The sequence below is a fragment of the Nesoenas mayeri genome (genome assembly GCF_963082525.1).
Source record: "Nesoenas mayeri genome assembly, chromosome: 7".
Classification (NCBI taxonomy): domain Eukaryota; kingdom Metazoa; phylum Chordata; class Aves; order Columbiformes; family Columbidae; genus Nesoenas; species Nesoenas mayeri.
In genome coordinates this window covers 26,078,450-26,096,873 of record NC_137551.1, presented here as the reverse complement: position 1 = coordinate 26,096,873, position 18,424 = coordinate 26,078,450, and the positions used below count along the sequence as shown (strand labels likewise).

Sequence of the window (18,424 nt, the reverse complement as noted above, 5' to 3'; positions counted from 1 at the left end):
GCCCAGCCGTGCCGCCTGTGCGCACACACCCGCAGACACCCACGGAGCGCTGCTGCACGCGCAGCGGGCCACACGCATCCACGCAGCCCTATGCACACGCAGGCACAGCGGTGCACACGCTTGTGCCCGCACCTTCTGCACAAGCGGACACACACTGGGACGCAGCCGCCCTGCCGAGACACCGTGCCACGCGTGAACACCGGTGCGACACGAGTGAGCACAACGGTACGAGCACACGCGCGCGTGGCACAGGCACCACCACCCTCGTAAGCCCCGCGGGCACACACGACTGGAACGGGGACGCCCCTTGTGCGGGCAGCCACGCGCAGAAACACGCACGTGAACGCCCACGTGAAAACACACACATGTGCACCCGAGTGAGCGGAAAGCCGACGTGAACGCACACGCACGGACACCTATAGGCACGTGAGCGCACACGCACGCACGCACCCACGTGAGAGCGCGCGCGCCCACGCGCGAATACTCCCGCGCACGCACACTCCCGCGCACGCACCCACGCGAGCAATCGGAGGCGGGAGGGGGGCAGACGCCGCGTGCGGCTCGGCACGTACCGCCCCTCCCGCAGCCAGACCGGTCCCGCGTGGCCCCCGCCGCCCCCCGCGCGGCGTCGCCGCCTGGCTCCCCCCGCCGCGGGGACGCCCCCCCCGTGACGAGGCCGGACGTCAGCGCGCCGGGCGGGAGCGGGGCGGTGGCAGCGGCGGCGCGGGCACGGTGGGCGCTGCCCGGGAAGCCGTGAGTGCGGGGGTCGTTATGGGGGCGGGGGAGGGAGGGTTACGCGTGCGGGAAGGGACGAGGGGAGGGTTGATCTGCCCGGAGAGGGGGGAGCAGAGCCCCGGTTCTCGCGGGGAAGGGCGGGCATGGAGATGGGGCCGTGCCGTGTGTTTTGGTGCCTTCCGGGCGGGGTGATATTCCTCCTTCCCGTGCCCTTCCTCCCCCTCCCTGCGACTGTCACCAACACCAGCCCCGAAGTTGGGGGTCCCCATCCCTCACCCGTGGCTGGGGTGTCCTGCTGGGGTGGGGGGTCCCTAACTGTTCTGGTGGCTGGTGTTAGCCAGACTGGGGGGCTCCTCGCTGACAGATTGCAGGGTGAGGGGGTGCAGCAGTGGGGTCACCCCACCCGGGAGCTGCCCCATCTGCTGGTTGGGCTTGGGGGTCCAACTCAGGGGCACCCTGTCCCCTGCAGCTCCTCCGGGCTGGGGGAACTGCAGAGCTGCCCCAGCAGGGCTGCAGGAGGGGAACACACAGGCACTGCATCCCATTAACTGCCCCTCTCCAGAAGATGCCACCGTCCCTCCCTACCACCATCAACATCCGGGAGCCCCGCTGGGACCAGAGCACCTTCCAGGGCCGGGCCAAGCACTTCTTCATGGTGACTGACCCCCGAAACCTGCTGCTCTCGGGGGCCACTCTGGAGGAGGCTCGCCGGGTGGTGGAGGACTACAGGTATTGGGGGGCTGTACCTCCAGCAATGCTCCAGGACAGGGTGTGGCCTTAGGGCCATCCCCAAGAGTGAGAATGGGAGCAGTGCTGGCCTTCTCCAGTCAAAGCCAACCCCCCAAATTGCCTGGTTGGTCCCCGAGGCATCTCCCAGCTGCCCCACAAGGGGTGGGGACCAGCTATGGCATGGGTGCTGCCAGAAGTTCTCCAAACGGGTGCTACTCTTACCTGGCAGGGCAGGCACAGTACCCCCAGGTCTAACGGAGGACCAGCTTTGGCGGTCGAAGTACATCTATGACTCAGCTTTCCACCCTGACACGGGCGAGAAGATGCTCCTTATAGGGCGCATGTCTGCCCAAGTCCCCATGAACATGACCATCACCGGTTGCATGCTGACCTTCTACAGGTACCCGTTCTCTCCTCACCCCAGGGCCAGGAGGGTGTCTAGGGGGATAAAGCCCTCCCCTGATTGCCCTTCTGGCTATGGGGTGAGGAGGGAACACGTCCTGTACCCTGCAAGGCACCCATGCCATAGGAGCATGGGTGGCATCCACCAGTACCACCAGCACCATCCTCTCTCTGATAGGACCACACCGGCTGTGCTGTTCTGGCAGTGGGTCAACCAGTCCTTCAATGCCATCGTCAACTACACCAACCGCAGCGGGGATGCACCCATCTCCCCCAGGTAAACATCCCTCTGAGCAGGTCCCCAGGGAACCCCAAAATGCCACGAGGAGGGTGCCTTGAATATCATCTTGAGTAGTAGGGAGCTGTGAGATGGGGCAATGGGGACCTGGCACAGCTAGAGATGGGCACCAGTGGGGCTGTCAAGGTTGGTGGCAGGGCTGGGAGAGGAACCCAGGTGTCCTGCAGCTATTGAAAATCATGCTGTTCCATCCTTTGAGGGGGTGGCAGGCTGGGGAGATGCTCGTTTATTGGTGTCACCTCCTGCTCTTACAGCCAACTGGGAACAGCCTATGTGAGTGCAACCACGGGGGCAGTTGTCACAGCACTGGGGCTCAAATCTCTCACCAAGGTAAGGTGGCCTTTGGCCATCACTATCTGGAGGCACCTGGACCCTCCCCGTGGGGTCTCCCTGAGCTGAGCAGGGGATTTACCCTACCACCTGGGGCAGAGAAAAAAATGGAGGAAAGGGGTTTCCTGGGGACACCCACACAAGTCAGCCCCTCTCCCCAGTGATGGCTCTGGAAATGGCCTGTCCCTCTAGCTCTGTTCCATCCCCAGCTGGATCTCTCCAGGCTTCTTTCACCCCTTGGCCTCCTCCAGGGCTGGGAGGGGACGTGGAATGTGCCAGACTCCCTGGGCTTTCACCAGCTGGAAGTTGTAGGGGAAGAGAGAATGGTTTTCCCCAGTGGGGCTGGAATCCCCCAGGGTCTTGCATCTCTGCCCTCAGACTCTCTGTATGACATGCTCCCTGCTTGCCCCCGCAGCACTTGCCAGCCATCATCGGCCGGTACGTGCCTTTTGCAGCTGTGGCTGCTGCCAACTGCATCAACATCCCGCTGATGAGGCAGAGGTGAGCCCCTGGGCTGGGACAGGGCACTTGGGCTTGCATTGGGGTTCACCAGGCACTGGTGAGGGGACACAGGGAGGGTAGCAGTGCCCTGGGCTTACAGGGAGCTTCCTTCCTGGCCCTGCTGGCAGCCCTTCCCCAGGAGGGTTGGTTTGAGGGTACAAGCTCCCCTTTGCGTCCCAAGGGGTTATCAGTTAATGCCAGCTATGAACTCCCCATCCCTGCCCTGCTGCACATCCAGCCCTGCTGAGGACCCCACCCAGGTGCGAATGGGGATCCAGCTGTGACCCCTTGGACTCATTACACAGGCAGTAATGGGGAAAATAGCGGGACACCAGCCTCTCCTGGAGATGTCCCCCTGTGCTGTGTCCCTGCCCTGTGTCTCTATCTCCCCACCTGCGTGCCCTGGGGCCTCTCTCATGCCTCCTCTCCCTGCAGAGAGCTCAAGCTGGGAATCCCTGTCACGGATGAGAACGGGAACCGCCTGGGTGAGTCCACAGCCGCAGCCCAGAAGGCTATTTTCCAGGTCGTAGTGTCCCGCATCGGCATGGCAGCCCCGGCCATGGGTGAGTATCCTCTCCTCCACCCATGTCCCAGGGCTGCAGCTGGTCCCTAGCAGCGTGGGACAGGGTCCCATGGCTGACAGGGGCGCTCTGAGCACTGGGAACTCATCTCCTTCCCCTCTGCCCCAGCCATCCCTCCGGTGATCATGAATGCCCTGGAGAAGAGAGCTTTCCTGAAGGTACTACTGGTACTGGGAGAGTGGGCACAGGGACACCCCCGAGCATATGCCTGTGCTGGCACCCCTTGGGGCTGGCACCCTGTTGGGAAACATCCTGCCCCATCTGCCCCACTGACTTCAGCCTCTCCCTGTTCCTGACAGCGGTACCCGTACCTGAACGCTCCTCTGCAGGTCGGCCTGGTGGGACTCTGGTAAGTCACCCTCTGCTGACAGGTATCACCACCCCAGGCACAGACCAAACCTGGGTACAGGGGGCGATGCTGCTGGGGGGTCTGCTTGGCAGGGGCAGTGAGAGCCACCCCAGAGCTCCCTGGGGAGGTGCCAGAGCTCAGCCAGGCTGTTATCCTCCCCAGGCAGATAAGATGGGGTATTAGGTCCTGGGACCAGGAGCTGTTTTGCTCTGTCTTGATGTACCTCAAGCTCCAATGGGCTCCTGCTCATCATTGCTGTACCCCTACACTGATGGGGACAGGATTTGCTCCACTTCAGGAGTCAAATGCAGGGTCTGGAGCTTGGACAGGGCATCTCCTTACCCCTTCCTTGGCTGAGCACCCAGCACAGCTATGGGCTGCCTCCTTGTTGCCCTGCAGCCCAGCTTTTCCTCTTTGTGTCTTTCCCTTGCAGCTTGGTGTTTGCGACCCCGCTGTGCTGTGCACTCTTCCCACAGAAAAGGTGAGGATGGGTACCTTGCCTGCATGCACGGCCCCACAGGGCAGGACCTGGGGTGCAGGTGGGGGTGCATGGGTTCCTTGTGCTCTCTAACTCCCGAGAGATGATTTGGCTCCTTCAAGCAGTCAGAGGCTTGAATCTGTGTGCACACACATGTCCATGTGCACACACGTGCAGTGGGGTCATGGGGACAGTATCCCCATGGGCTGCAGGTGAGGAAGGGGTGACAGCAGGTGTTTTCCCAACCTGAGGCTACTGATGGGTGGTGCTTCTCCATCCCCTGTGTCTGTGTCTGCTTGGCAGCTCGATGCCCGTGAGCCGCCTGGAGCCTGAAGTCCAAGCTCGGATCCGGGAGAAGGACCCACGGCTGGAAACCGTCTACTTCAACAAAGGGCTCTGAACAGGGGTCAGGCGGCCGAGATGCCTACTGCGGAGCTGCTGGGCCAGCACATTGCTGAGCTCTTCCCCTCAGATCCCTTCGGGGCTGTTGCCACTTTCCCTTGGCTGTTACGTGTCTGTAGGTGCTCAGCCCTGCATCCCAGGATGCCCGCAGCACTACACCACGCCAAACCCTGTCCCCATGCCTTGGCTCAGCCCCGCTCTGGGGACATCCTAGCTGCCACCCCTGTGCACGTCTTTCGTGCTCAGCCTACCTGTAGCTGTGTGCTGGAGCATGGGCAGCAGCACCAGGGACCTTGTGAGTGGGGATGTGGGGTGGGGAAGAAAATAATGTAATCACAGAATAGTTCAGGTTGGAAGGGATCTTCAAAGGTCATCTAGTGCTACTCCCTTGCAGTGGGAGGGACATCTTCAACTAGGTCACGTTGCTCAGAGCCCCGTCCAACCTGACCTTGAATATTTTCAGGGATGGAGCATCTACCAGGTCTCTGGGCAACCTCTTCCAGTGTTTTACAACCCTCGTGGTAAAAAATTTCTTCCTCACGTGTAGCCTGAATGGTGCTCCTCAGCTTTAGGAGGCAGTGGACAATCATGGCGTTTGAGGGTTGAACCCCTCTGCAGGCACCTAAGGGCCCCCTTTAGTTTAGCAGCTGGTGCCTGGGGATGGCAGAGCAGCTTTCGGAGAGGAAAACTCCCCATACCCAAAATAGCCGAGGGTGAGTGATTTCAAGCGCGCACAGCAGCTCAGATGCTGGGGGGGCTCTCCCAGCCCGGCCATGTGATCTCAGCTCACCCTCTGCTCTCATCTGGGCTGCTCCAGGGATTTAATCTGGCTTTCTGCTCCTTCCATCCCCAGAGCAAATGGCACATTTTAATCCCAGCAGAGAGTCTCCATTTTTATTCTCATTTTAATACCATCTCTATTCAGGGCTGGGCTCCCCCTGAGGGGTCATTCTATCCCCTCCTGGAGTGCTTGCTTTCAGGTAGACCTTCTTAAACAGCTTTAAGTGCACCACGTTCTCCTCTAGTTATTTTTGATAAACATACAATGTACCTATATATACCAAATAATAAAAGCAGGTTGTTTATACAAAAGCAAAAGCAAAGAGAAAAGTGTTGCTTGCCATTTTGTATATGATGGAAAGGGACTGCCATCCGTGTGAGGATGGGAGTGTGAGGGATGGACAAGTCAGCTGCTGGGGTGCCTCTATGCTCCCCGGGGCCCAGCTCTGCTCCTGTTTTCCAGCCTGCTGCCTTTGCAGTGGCTCTGGCTGGCTTGGTGTGTGGTTAAGCTCATCCAGCTGTCGGGAGGTCTTTTTTTAGCACAGTCGGCTTTGCACCTCACCACTGCACAGAGGGCTCTGCTAAGCTGCTGTTCTGGATGCTGCTGGTTTGGAGAGGCTGGTGCATCCCCCTGGCTCTGCCCACACTCCCACCCTCTCTCGCATCCCACTCACAGGCTGTTCTGCTTCAGTCACCAGCCCCAGGCCTGTGCTTGCCTCCCCAGCAAGGATATTTTTATCCTGCTTTCTATGTGCAGCTATCAGAGAGCACATTGCTGCTGTTGTGGGACCGCGGCAAGCCTGCAGGCAGTGGCTGTGTCACCCACAGGCCAGGGCAGTCAAAAGGAGCTATGGGTGTCCATGCAAGGAGAAGAGGGAAAAAAGTAACCATGCTCCACCCTGCACCAAGCCGGGGTGTTTTGCACCAAGTGTTGCTGCAAAGCCAAAGATGGAGAGATGCAGCAGCGGGTGAGAGGAGGGCCAGGCAGCCCATAACCACCCCATGCTGTAGCTTTCCTGGCGGACAGAGGCAGGGTAGGGGGTGCTCCCGCCCTGGGGCAGCCAGGAAAACACCTGCACCCAGCACCCACACAGGGTGGGGGAGAGGATTGAGACAGGCGTGTTGGGGATCTGTCCCCCTCCTTGTGCCAGTCCCGGCATATTGCAAATATCTCCCCTGAGCCAGCCATTGGCGGCTTATAAATAATGCAGCCCCTCGCCGTGCAATAAGGGCCTGTCAGTAGCTATTCTGCTCTCATAAATTAAAGATGAAAAGGTACAAGGCTCTTGCCAGAAAAATGAAGACAAATTTTTAATAGCTTGCCAAGACACAGGGAGATGGAGCGCTCGGGAAAAATGAATTACGTTTTTATTATGTGTTTTATTGTGGTGTAATTGAACGGGATTAGCTGAGAATACAATATATTTCCAGGGCAGTGCAAAGAAAACAAAAATAATGATGACACCTGCCCCCCCCCTGCACTGCCAGCCTGCACAGGAACACCATGTGTGCACTGACTGGGAGCTGGCCCTGAGCTGCCAGTGGCCAGGAGAGCCAGAGGTGGGGATGGGAGGGACACTGAAGGCGGGACTGGAGACACAGGGCGTCGGGGTGGCTGGGTCTGGTTGGATGGCCAGGCAGGGTCCGGGCTCAGCCCAAGAGCCCCTAGAGCTTTGGTGGCCAGGATGCAAGACACGTTGACATGGCACCACTAGCAGAGAGCTTCTGGGTGTCTTTCCCCTTTCCCTGTGTCTCCACCTGCTTTCATCCCACCCCTGAGACCCCCTTTGGCCTGCCCCCCATCCATACAAGCCAACAGTGCTAGGGTGAGAGCTGACAAACTCAGAAGGTCTGGGGTGCTGCCCTGAAAACCAGTCACACTGGCTGTCATCTCCCAGAGTTGGCAGCACTGCTGAGAGACCATGACTTGGTCACTTTCCTGATCTAGGGGGAACCTGTCCCCATGGGTCACCTGGTCAGTGAGGAATGATGACCCCCCCCAGCCAGTGAGTTTTGGGGGGCTGACAAGCCTAAAGGTGACACCACTGCCTCTGCAGGGAGCCCAGGATGCAGCAGTGGATGCAGGGGAGCAAGGATGCTCAGTCCCTTCCTGAGCTAGCTCACCCCAGAGGTCACGGGCCAGTCCCTGAAAGGCAGCGGCTGGGTGTCTCCAGGGGTGCTGGGCGGCCCTGGGCTGGGGACATCGATTGGTCCCTGGCGTTTTTAATGAGCTTCCCAACCACAAGCTTTAACCTTGCCCATAATGAGGGCGAGCGGCAGCAATTCCTACTGCCACAGCCGGCTCCCCCAGCCTTAATGAGCTAATCAATACTTGTTCTCAGCTTAATTTCCAGCTAATTGCTCTTTAATGGCGGCTGGAAACGGGCAGCCTCTTGCAGGAGGGGGTGGGCAAGCTCCCCCTCCCCTATGCCTGTCCCTGGTGGCAAAGGGTGCCGGGTGGCTGACCGTGGGTCACCTTCCCTGGCTGCTTTCCAGCCCTGCTGGCGCTGCTGGAGGCTGGGGAAAGGGAGGATGGCAAAGAGGACAGTGGGCACAGCGCACCGTGCCACTGAGCTGGCAGCACTCTCGGGAGCACCCACCCCAGCCAGGGGGGCTGTGCAGCCCTGTGCATCCAGAGCAGGCTGAGCAGAGGGTCCCCGCACCCCAGGAGGGTCCCTAAGTTCCTCAGGATGCTCCATTGGGGTGTGGATCCCCGCGATGGGCTCATGGGGGGGGTGTGTTTTGGGGTGCGGGGAGATGGCGGCCGCTGAGTTGGCCATGCATTGCTCCAGGATCTGCAGCCCCCAGGTATAGGGACAGAGTGTCGCGGCAAGGGAACGGGGACGAGGCCAGCAGTGCCCTGGAGGTGGCAGCAGAGACCCCGCAGCCCGCTGCCTGCACCGCCTGCCTGCGCCTCTGCCGTGTCAGCCCCTCGGGCAGAGGCTGCGGGAGGGTGGGGGACGTTTAGGGGGTGCTTCTGTTTCCTGCGGGGTCAGGGATGCAGGGAGAACCTGGCATGTCGTGGGGCGGTGGGAACCGCGCTAACCCGGCCCCGAGGTGACAAAGTTGGCATGGCTGTGTCAGCCAGGGGGGGCACCCCCGGGAATGCAGCCCCCACCGCCTCTCTGGTTCCTGGCCCCGGATTATACAACCTGCTTTTGGATGGGGCTGGTGGAAAAATCCCAGGGAGAAGCAGGGGGATTTCTGCGGGGAAGGAACCGAACTGCATCCTGCCCCGCCGAGCCACGGCTCCTGCGGGAGAGGTGGTCTGGCAGCCCGGGGTTCGGAGCACCCCTGGCTACAGGGCACTGCTCCTCGGGGGCGGCTGAGAGCCCCCCATCCCTCCTGCTCCCAGCTGCAACCCTTTCCCCAAGAATTTGCTGGTGGGTTTGTTCTGGAAAAGCCTGGAGAAACCTGAGCCTGGCTGCTTCCCAGTGCCGGTCCTGCCTGGCACGCTGACAGGAGGGACCTGCCTGCTGCTTGTCCCTTGTCCCCGTGGTGGACCCCAGGAACATGGCTGGAGGCCCTGAGAGCTACGTGGCCTTGGGGTGGGCTGGCCTGACCCCACCCCGGCTGTGTCAGCCTGCTCCAAACGGCAGGAAATGGAGAGAAGCAGCGGAGTGTTTGCAGTGAAACAAGGGAGATTTAGTTTATTATCACAATGAGAACCCCACAGCCCCAGACAGCGTGTCAGCTGCATCACTGTCCCAGGATCTCTCAGTGACATTTGTTTCTGCTGCAACGTAACCCGCATTCATGTTCCCACCAGCCCCAATGCTGCTTGCCGGCCCTCCCTGACATGATGTGTGTTGAGTCACTTGGCTCATAGCTTTTTTTCCAGGGTGTTTTTTTTTTCCTAGACCTTGCCTGCTGGAAGCCCCAGATCCCTGTGGAATGGTCTGGGAGATCAGCCTGGGGCTGGGACAGAGGTCAGTGGGGCACCCCGGACCTGCTGTGATGGTTCTGCCACCAGAGGCACATCCTGATGACAGAGCTATGGATGGATGCCATGGCTGTGGTACCAATGAGAGCAGCTACAGACTACTGGCTTCAATGGGACCATCATGGGGGGCAAATGGTGACAGGGAGCAATGCACTCAGGAGGGAGAAGGGGGCTTTGGTGCTTGAGGCTTGCTGAACCTTCAGAGATCAATTTCAGGAGCTTCACTGGGCTTGAGGCAAGTGAGGAGGAAGGAAGGATAACTGACCAGCATGGACAGAGAGCTGGGAATTTTATTTACCTCAGTGTCAGGCCATGCAGGGCTGTGACCAGCCTTTCCTGCCCCCAGCCTACTCCCAGCAGCTGGAGCCACAAGCCCAAGGTATAGCCAGAAGCTGTGCTGATTGAATCACGGTGATTGAACACAGCTCCTTGTTAAGCACAAGTTAGATCTTCCACCCTTCATTCATAGCTGCTACTATTTATTAGCACATTCAACAGTCTTATTAAGTGGGAGGTTTAATTACCTGCCAGGTTTGAGCTTCATCTTGTTTCCCTGAGCTGCACTGTGCTGCCCATGGCTTCCAGGCACTGGCTTGTGTTGCCCCATGGGTGGAGCTTTCCCCGATCAGATCTGTGGTTGGATTTCACCTTCAGCTGGGAGATCTCCACCCAGAGGCATGACCTCTCTCCACCTTCCAGGTGACAGATGCTGCTTTGGTGACTGGGTGAATCCAGCCATCCACAGGCCACAGTAAGCCCACAGGAACAGGGACATGCCAGTCACCTGTGCCCAGGCCATCACACATGGGAGAAAGAGTGAGGGCTGGGGTCCTCGTGTGTGGAGAAGAGAGGCAGCATTGGGGCCTGTCCCTCCTTGCCCCCCTGCCCAGGGCAGGAGAAGCAAACAATCAGGGATCATTGTTGGCCCCGCTTTTCAGTAGTGTTTAGGATTTAAGTGCTGGCTCCATCTCTGTGCTGGCCAGGAGCTGTGTGGGCTGAAGGTGGCATTTGGGGCCAGGCTTGCCCCATTGTTTTGCCCCTGTGTGGGGCAGGGGCCGGCAAGGGTACACTTGGTGCAGGGATGCCCAAACTGACAGGTGATGCTTCATCCCAAGGCAAGGAAGCGGGGCATGGCGAGTGCAGCCCAGGGGGCTCAGCTGGGTCACATACAGCCTATCCCCCCTCTGCTCAGGCTGTGAACTGGTTCTGGGGATGTGGGCAGGGGAACTTCAGCTTCCCTGCTCCCAAAGCAACTGCAGCCTCAGCTGCTTGGTGACTCGTGGATGAGGGGCCCAAAAACCTGCGGCACGCCAGGACGGCATTTGATGGGCGCGGTGAGGGGAGCTGGGGAGGAAGCCAGCCTTCAGCCAAGGGGCTGGGGGCCATGGAGGGGGAGCAGGAGATGAGGCCGAGTGCAGAGCTAGCAAGAAACCTCTGTTGCTGGATGGGGGCTGGAGGGGGAGGGTTGACCAGCAAAGGTGGATTTAGCGGGGCGGGGGGAGGGTGAAGCCTGGTGCATTTTCCGTCATTAGCCATGGCCGGATTCCTAACGTGACCAAGTAAAAGCCGTGGAGCCCAGAACGAATTTGCAGGAGAGTGTTGGAAAGCAAAAGTAGATTTTTGCAGTGCGGTGAAGGAAACCAGATCCTTTGAGGGGTCCTGCAACAGCTTTGCTTTGACTGAGCTTCACCAGGGAAACAAATCCCTAAAATTCCTTGCCTGGAGGAGGGGAGTGGGCTGCTGGCTCCCCCCGCACAGCGGCAGGAGCAAGATGCAAATGCACAGCATGTTTGTGCTGCAAAGGCATTATGGGTCCCCTGCTCCTCTGACTCAGGGAAACTGAGGCAGAGAGCACTGAGGCAGCTTTCTAGGGGGTTCTGGAGCCCCAGTCCTGTGCACATGGGTTTTGCATTGCCATGGCATGGAGCAGTCCCACCACTGCTCCTGACGGCTCCGCTCCAGCCAAGGGGATGCCATTACTTGCACCACAGTACTTCCTTCGTACCTGGTTTCCAGGGCAGGATGAGTGTGGACATCCCCTGAGAATTATCCCTCCGTTTAATTACAGTGTTTCAGCCTGTGTGTCCCACCTAAACTACCGGTTAAAAGATGCTTTTGCCTGCTTCCCTGGCTGTGCCTTCCCCTGGCCTGGGACAGTCTCTGCCCCCACCCCGGTCTCCTTCTCCATGAATGGAGCTGAGCATCAGCCCGGGTCCCAGTACACGGCTTGGGGTGACCCCAGTGTCGGGGTTCAGCAGGAGGTGCCGGTGTTGGGGGACCAGAGCAACAGAGCCCCGGGGCCAGGATACAGGGGTGCAGTGGGTGGCGGGATCCCGGCAGAGAAGGGGTGCCGGCCAGCCCGGGTCCCAGTCCAGGGATGGGCCGTGGGCCCGGAGAGGGGCGGGAGGACTCACGTTTCGCTGACATCACGGCGGGTGCCGGAGCAGCCGGGGGCCACCAGCCTCGTCGCCACGGCCGCTGTGCACCCGCCGCTCCCCGGCACCGGCACCTCCGGTAAGTGGTGACTTGCGGCGGGGTGGCTCCCGGGGGACCCCAGGGGACACTGTGCTCCTTCCCAGCATTCAGCCAGGACCCCCAGCACCTGCACCCAGGACCTGGAGAGCCAGACACCAACTTTGCAGCCCGGGGTAGGGAGGGCTGGGGGCGTCTCCGGCACAGAGACCCCCTGCCTCTTTCCATCTGCTGTAGCCGGGGGTCCCCCAGGCCCCGGGGGGCTCGGTGCTCTCTGGTAAACACGCCAAAGTTTCGCAGTTTGTTATACGGGGCGGGGGGGTTTATGTGTATGTAACCTTGCAAACCCACCGACCTGGCCATCCCAATCACCCCCGCTCTGGGTTCCGTTAGCCCCGGAGGGTAGGAGCTCTGCGGGGTGCAGCTGTGCGGGGCTGCAGCCTGCCCTTCGGTGCTTTTCCCATCAGGAGGGGAGGGGACAGCCCGGTCACCTGGGTCCTCTCCCCTGCCCAGGAGCAGGGGACACTAATTTCACTCCATCTCAGGGAAGGCGGCCGGAGTTTAACGGGGGGCAGGGGAAGTTTGCAAAGGGGTTTCGTTCATCATCACCCCCTCTGTGGATGGGTTCCAAAACCCTTCATGGCCCCCCGACAGAGGATGGGAAGCCCAGGGGCAGATCAGCTGATCTGCTTACCCAGAATGGGTTATGCAGGCTTGGGATTTGGGGACAGGGACCCTGCTGTGCTGGTACAGACTGATCACACTGGGCCTGCTGCCAGCCCACTGATTATCCATTTGTGCACTGAGTTGCCCTGTGCTCAGCCTGTTGCCTACGTGACCATCGAAGGGGGTCACAAAGCTCTCCTGGGGGAATGTTTTTGCTTCCGGTCAGGTGGGTGGTGCCAAAAAGAGGGGTTATGGTGCAGGGAGAGGACAAGGACAAAAGCTAGTCATGACCCAGAGCATCCTCCTGGCTCGGCTCCTCTCGGCTGGCTGTCTCCAGCACAGAAAGAGCCACTTGTCTGCAGGATCAGCTGCTCCACTGCGCTTGGCTGGACGGTGAGGGAGCAAAAAAGGGCTCGTGACTCTTGCAAAGAAATGGGGAAAGGAAGAGGGTACCTGGCTTGAAAGTGGCTTCCTGAGAGGAGACAAGGAGCAGGCTACAAACCAGCCAAGCTGTGACGGTGCAGTGCAGCCTGTCCGGCTGCCTGCCATCTCTGTGGCTCGCCAGGCCATGGTGGGGTCAGTGCACGTTGAGCTCTGCCTGCTGGGCTGCCAGGGAAGAAGGATGGAATCTGGTGAGTCTGGGATCAGAAGCCCTGTCCCACCAGAAGTTGCTCAGCATCATGGAGTGGGAGCTGGTTGAGGAGCCTGGCAGGAGTTGGGGACCCCCAGGGTGGATAGGACATGGCTGCAGGGCTGGGGGTGAGAGAGGCTGGGATCAACCCTCCCCTGCACATCATGCAGTGGTGCTGCTCAGGGCAAGTCAGCCAGGAGCCAGAGGGGTGAGAAACACTCCCTGCACTGGTAACACACATCCTTTCTCCTCACAGGCCAGGATGGCTCCTCAGATGTAACCAAGGGGGCCAGAGCAGTGCTGGAGATCCCTGTCCAAGTGATGGTTGGACTGGGATAGAGGAGCTGTCGCGAGGATGTCTGAAGCCAAGACTCTGATCTCCTCTTGCCTCCTGTTTTCCTTGCTCTCCTTGCACTGGGCTTTGCTCCAGCCGGGCCAGGCTTTTCCCAGCACCTCTGACTACCTCCAGCGGGGCTGGCAGCGCTTGCTGGAGGAAGGGGAGGGCTGTGCCGAGTGCCGGCCAGAGGAGTGCCCAGTGCCTCGTGGGTGCCTGGCTGGCACAGTGCGGGATGCCTGTGACTGCTGCTGGGAGTGTGCCAACCTGGAGGGACAGATCTGCGACCTGGACAACACCAACCACTTCTATGGCAAGTGTGGGGAACACCTGGAGTGCCGACTGGATACTGGGGACCTGCGGCACGGAGAGGTACCTGAGCCTCAGTGTGCCTGCCTCTCCAGCCTAGCCCTCTGTGGCTCCGATGGCAAAACCTATGCCCAGATCTGCAGGTTCTTGGAAGCTGCCCATGCCCACCCCGATGCCAACCTCACCGTGGCCCACGAGGGTCCCTGCGAGTCAGGTAGTGCCCCAGGAATGGCTGTCCAGGCAGTGGGGTGGAGGCTTGTGCATCTTGGGAAGGAACAAGGAAGGGAGTCTGGTTTAAATATTTCACCTGGCAGCAAATCCACAGCATCTGCAGGGACATAGCAGCACCAGGGGCTGGGTACAGGGCATCCAACCTCCGGGGTCCCTCTCCCCTAGTCCCCCTGGCTCTGCTGCGCTGGGGCAGCCCCTGCAGATCCCATGCCTGGAGAGGTCTGGGAGCAGCTTTGCCAAGTGGGATTGGGGTTTATGGGAAGCAGCAAATCCTGCTGGAGCAGATGGGGGAGTTCCAGGGAGTTGTTAGCAAATTCTTGGCGGCGGCTCCGGGTTCATGCTGGCCCAGAGCTCCCAAGAAATAAGTCTGCCTCCTGCAAATGGAAACGTGGGGTGGTTTGACTTGGCTGCATGATTTCCATCTCTGTTTAAAAGCCAGCAGGAAGCTGGGGGGCAGGCAGTGGTGGGGAGGCAGTGCCCCAGCCTGCCTAGTCCACACCGGTTGCCCAATGTTGTCACCACAGCCCAAGGGGCATCAAGGTTGACTTTATTTTCTGTACATCATCATGTCCTTGAGATTTTTCTCCCAGGTATATTTGGAGGTGGAGTCCTTCCCTCAACCTCTTTCTCATGCTTTGGGTCAGATCCTGGGGCAGGTGTCAGTAGGAAGGCTGGTCCTCACTCCATCTCTCCAGGAAGGAATGTGGGACCTGGAGATATTTGCTCTGTACGGAAACCAGGGACCCGCTGTCTTCCTTTATCACTGGCCTGAGCCCTGTGCTAGAGCCTCATTCAGCTAGAACCTCATCTGCTTCATCCATCCCCACCAGCCTTGAGCTGGATTAGTGTTCTTTGGCCTTTGCTCTGCAGGAGAAATGTGCCCCAATTGCACAGGAGAGCTTTGCTTTGCAATATTGCTGTTATTGAACTGTTCCTGCTGCCCGTGTGTCCCTGAGATTTACTGCACAGGTGGGGAAAGCAAGGCCAGGAGGGACAGCAACTTCCTATGGGCTGGGGAGGGAGCCCCAAACCCAGCTGCGAGGAGGGACTGTGTCCTGGGTCAAGGTGAGGGTGTGCTATGAGTGGAGAAGGAGAAGGTCAGGGGAAGGGTCCCAGCATCTCTGTGTGAGCCAAATGCTGCCACCCAGCCCAGGAGAGCACATGGGACCTGCCAAAGGTGGAACCTTGTCTGAGCCCACCCTGCTCTCCTGTCCCCCCTCCCCAGAGCCCCAGATAATCTCTCCTCCCTATGACACATGGAACATCACCGGGCAGGACGTAATCTTTGGCTGCGAGGTCTTTGCCTACCCCATGGCATCCATCGAGTGGAGGAAGGATGGCACAGAGATGCTGCTGCCCGGAGATGACCCCCACATTTCTGTCCAGGTGAGTGGTGTGTCTAGGGCATTGGACATGGCTCTGGGATGACCCAGCCCTTCCCAGAGCTTGTGGGGAACAAGACCTGAGTGTCACCATCTTCTGGGGGTGGCCAAGCTTGGGTGCCTGGAGACAAGAAGGCGTGACTGGAGTCTGCACACCACGAGGACTGGCTGAGCAAGGGCTGGTGTCTCGGTGGTAGGAGCCATCAGCATAGCTCTCTTTGGCAATTTTCTCTAGTAGTTTTTGAACTTACTAATATTTTTGGGAACATGCAGAGGCCATCAGCAGGCAGATCCCCACCTCCCTGCCTTTTGCTTGCTCTGTGTGCTGGCTTCACTTGCAGCAGGGCTGGAGAAGACCTCGTGAGGCCCCTTCCAGCCTGGGTTATCCTCTGTTCCCACCAGGAGATGCAGGCACTCCCTGCCCTTTACTGACCACCGCTCCGAGCAGGGTTCCCCTCCCAGGGCTGGCACGACCAGAGGTCAGCATCCTGCCCATGGACAGCCTCAAAATAGCCCCCAGTCTGGTGTACCCAGCTATTAGAGGGTGTGGGCTGAGGCACAGGGGCCATGCACCACAGCCAGGCACTGGCAGGGAGGAAATCGTGGTGGGATGGATGGGGAGCAGGTGGGACCAAGCAATAATTCAGGGTGACGGGCTGATCTTCTTCCACATTTCTGACCTTCATATTGCCCCATACCCTGTCACAGGGTCTGGCCAGGGACCTTCACCCCAAGCAGGGCTACCCAGCCTGCCTGGAGTAGACTTGACTGTCCTCCACTCCCAGCCACCGCACCATAATAGCAGCCTGCAAACACAGCTGCAGCCCAGCTGGGTCAGGAGGAGGTTATTTCTTGCTGGGGACAAACAGAAAATAGCATGTTTGGTGCCAGAGTAGTCCTGGGACCTCACTGCCTGTCAAAACAGGGGACTTGGTTTCCTCTGAGCCCTCCCAGGCTGGCTGTGTCCGTGGCACAGGTACCTCCTTGCTTCTGCCACCCTGCAAAGCAACGACCCCAGTATCCTTCTGCTGTTTGGGACCATGGTGGCACTGGGGGCACAACTGGGAGCCTGGGGCACATCTGCAGGGTCCTGCTGAAAGCAGGGCTCCCAGGCCTCCCCAGGGGCAAGAAGATTCCCATTCCCCCAACCTCCCCTGGGTAGTGGGAAAAAGGGGGACCTGCATCCAGGGGATCTGTCCCTGACCCCAGAGTGATACTTAGGCAGGGGGCAAAGAGTTTCCCTGGGCTTGTATCCCCCTTCCCATCCATCCCAGCCCCACTCGGGCTTTTCTGGCCCCAAGGATAACCAAAATCTCCCGCCTTGTAGTTCAGAGGTGGCCCCCAGAAATACGAAGTGACAGGCTGGCTCCAGATCCAGGATGTGCGGGTAACAGACGAAGGCACCTACCGCTGCTTCGCCAGGAACAGGGTTGGAGAGGTGATGGCATTAGCCAGCCTGACTGTCTTCACACCAGGTGAGTGCCACATCCTTGTCCACATGTACTCATGGGGACAAGGGAGGGAATGTTTGGGCAGAGTGCACTGGTATGGTGGGAGCTGCTGGCGCATAGGGCTGTGCTGAGGATGCCCCAGCAAGCTGCTATGCATGGTTTGGCTTTGGTCTTGGTGGGGAAGGGGGCAGGCACCAAGCGGTGGCAATGTCACATCATCCCTGTGCTGCCATTTCAGACCAGCTCAACATGACGGGCTTTTCCCTGCCGAAGCCCCGCACGACGCCCGAGGACTATGGAGAAAGTGAGGAGGACTATTACTAGCCCAGAGATGGGACGTTCAGCCGCGGAGATCACCTTGTCCATGGTGGCTGTTCCCAGGGGTCAGGGACGTCTCCTGAGCACCAACCCCCAGCCCAAAACTCCTTCTCTGAACAGCGTTGGCACAGCAGCCTCTTTTTTGGGGTGGGGGACAGGGTAATGCATCCCTTTGCTGGGTCTGCTCAGGGAGGGGACACTGGCTAGTTGGTGGCACAGGGCTGGGACTGACAGTGGCTCTACCTGGGGCAGGGTGGGTCTGTCCTTCAGCACCGAGCAGGGATGCAGTGACAGGTAGGACACTGTGGGGACAGCCATGCTGTATGTGACATGGACTGGGTTCTGGGGGTGCAGGCAGCCTCACTGGGAAAGGGAAGCGAGGACAGGGGGATCCCTGCGCTGTGTGAAGCATTTTGGGGAAGCTGGCGCCAAGGGCTGGGACCTGGCCATGACACTCAGTGTGTCCTCCCCCAGGGCCAGCCTGTGGTCCAGAGGGCAGAGACAGCCAGGCTTGTCCCCAGGACCTGTGGAACTTGCTGCTGAAACATCCTTCTGGTTTGTTTTTAACCAGAAAAGTAGTGATTTGAGGAACGCAGACACTTGTGGTTTTCAGTGCTATTTTTGCTTCCCTGGACAATGTTGGCCCAATTACCCTTGTGGTCAGAAACACTTTGGCCTTTTTCAGCTGATTTTATGCTTTCCCTACCAAGCAGCTATTTACTTTGCCATTTCAGTTAATGCTAGTTAAAATATACGTGTAGGTCAAAGCTGACACAGACCAGGTGACTGTTCTCTATCTGCAAGGATTATTGTGGGGGTGAGGGAGGGTGCAAACACTGTGGATGCTCCCTTGTCTGTGGTGGAAGTGCTTGAGTTGAGGAGCCCTCCTGCCCATCCTGGTGTTTGCAGCTGGTTCTGGTGTGGGTCCTGTCCCTCTCACCCGACGTGGGGATGGGGGTCCCCAGCAGACCATCCCCTGTGCAGTGGGGTTACCTTAGGCTGGCTCTTTGCACCCCTGTCACTTCGAGTCCCATCCCACCTCTGCCCATCGTCATCCCAGGGTCCCTCTGAGGGAGCAAAGCAGTTCTGTGTGTGTCTGGGG

The 18,424-nt window shown here is 59.3% G+C and overlaps 2 protein-coding genes across 2 annotated transcripts; both read left to right on the top strand.

The window, feature by feature from the left end:
- Window positions 1–1,300: 1,300 nt before the first annotated feature.
- SFXN3 (sideroflexin 3) lies at window positions 1,301–4,803 on the top strand (the record flags this gene model as incomplete). Its single annotated transcript, XM_080348217.1, has 10 exons — window positions 1,301–1,464; window positions 1,694–1,864; window positions 2,045–2,143; window positions 2,419–2,494; window positions 2,910–2,995; window positions 3,431–3,558; window positions 3,685–3,734; window positions 3,876–3,925; window positions 4,359–4,406; window positions 4,707–4,803. The coding sequence occupies 10 exons, from the start codon at window positions 1,301–1,303 to the stop codon at window positions 4,801–4,803; spliced, it is 969 nt and encodes a 322-aa protein (XP_080204343.1).
- An 8,849-nt stretch (window positions 4,804–13,652) lies between these two features.
- Window positions 13,653–17,328, top strand: KAZALD1 (Kazal type serine peptidase inhibitor domain 1; the record flags this gene model as incomplete). The annotated part of the gene is made up of 4 exons (XM_080348082.1): window positions 13,653–14,154; window positions 15,397–15,557; window positions 16,881–17,028; window positions 17,243–17,328. 4 exons carry the CDS (start codon window positions 13,653–13,655, stop codon window positions 17,326–17,328), a joined length of 897 nt encoding a protein of 298 aa, XP_080204208.1.
- Between the last annotated feature and the right edge of the window lie 1,096 nt (window positions 17,329–18,424).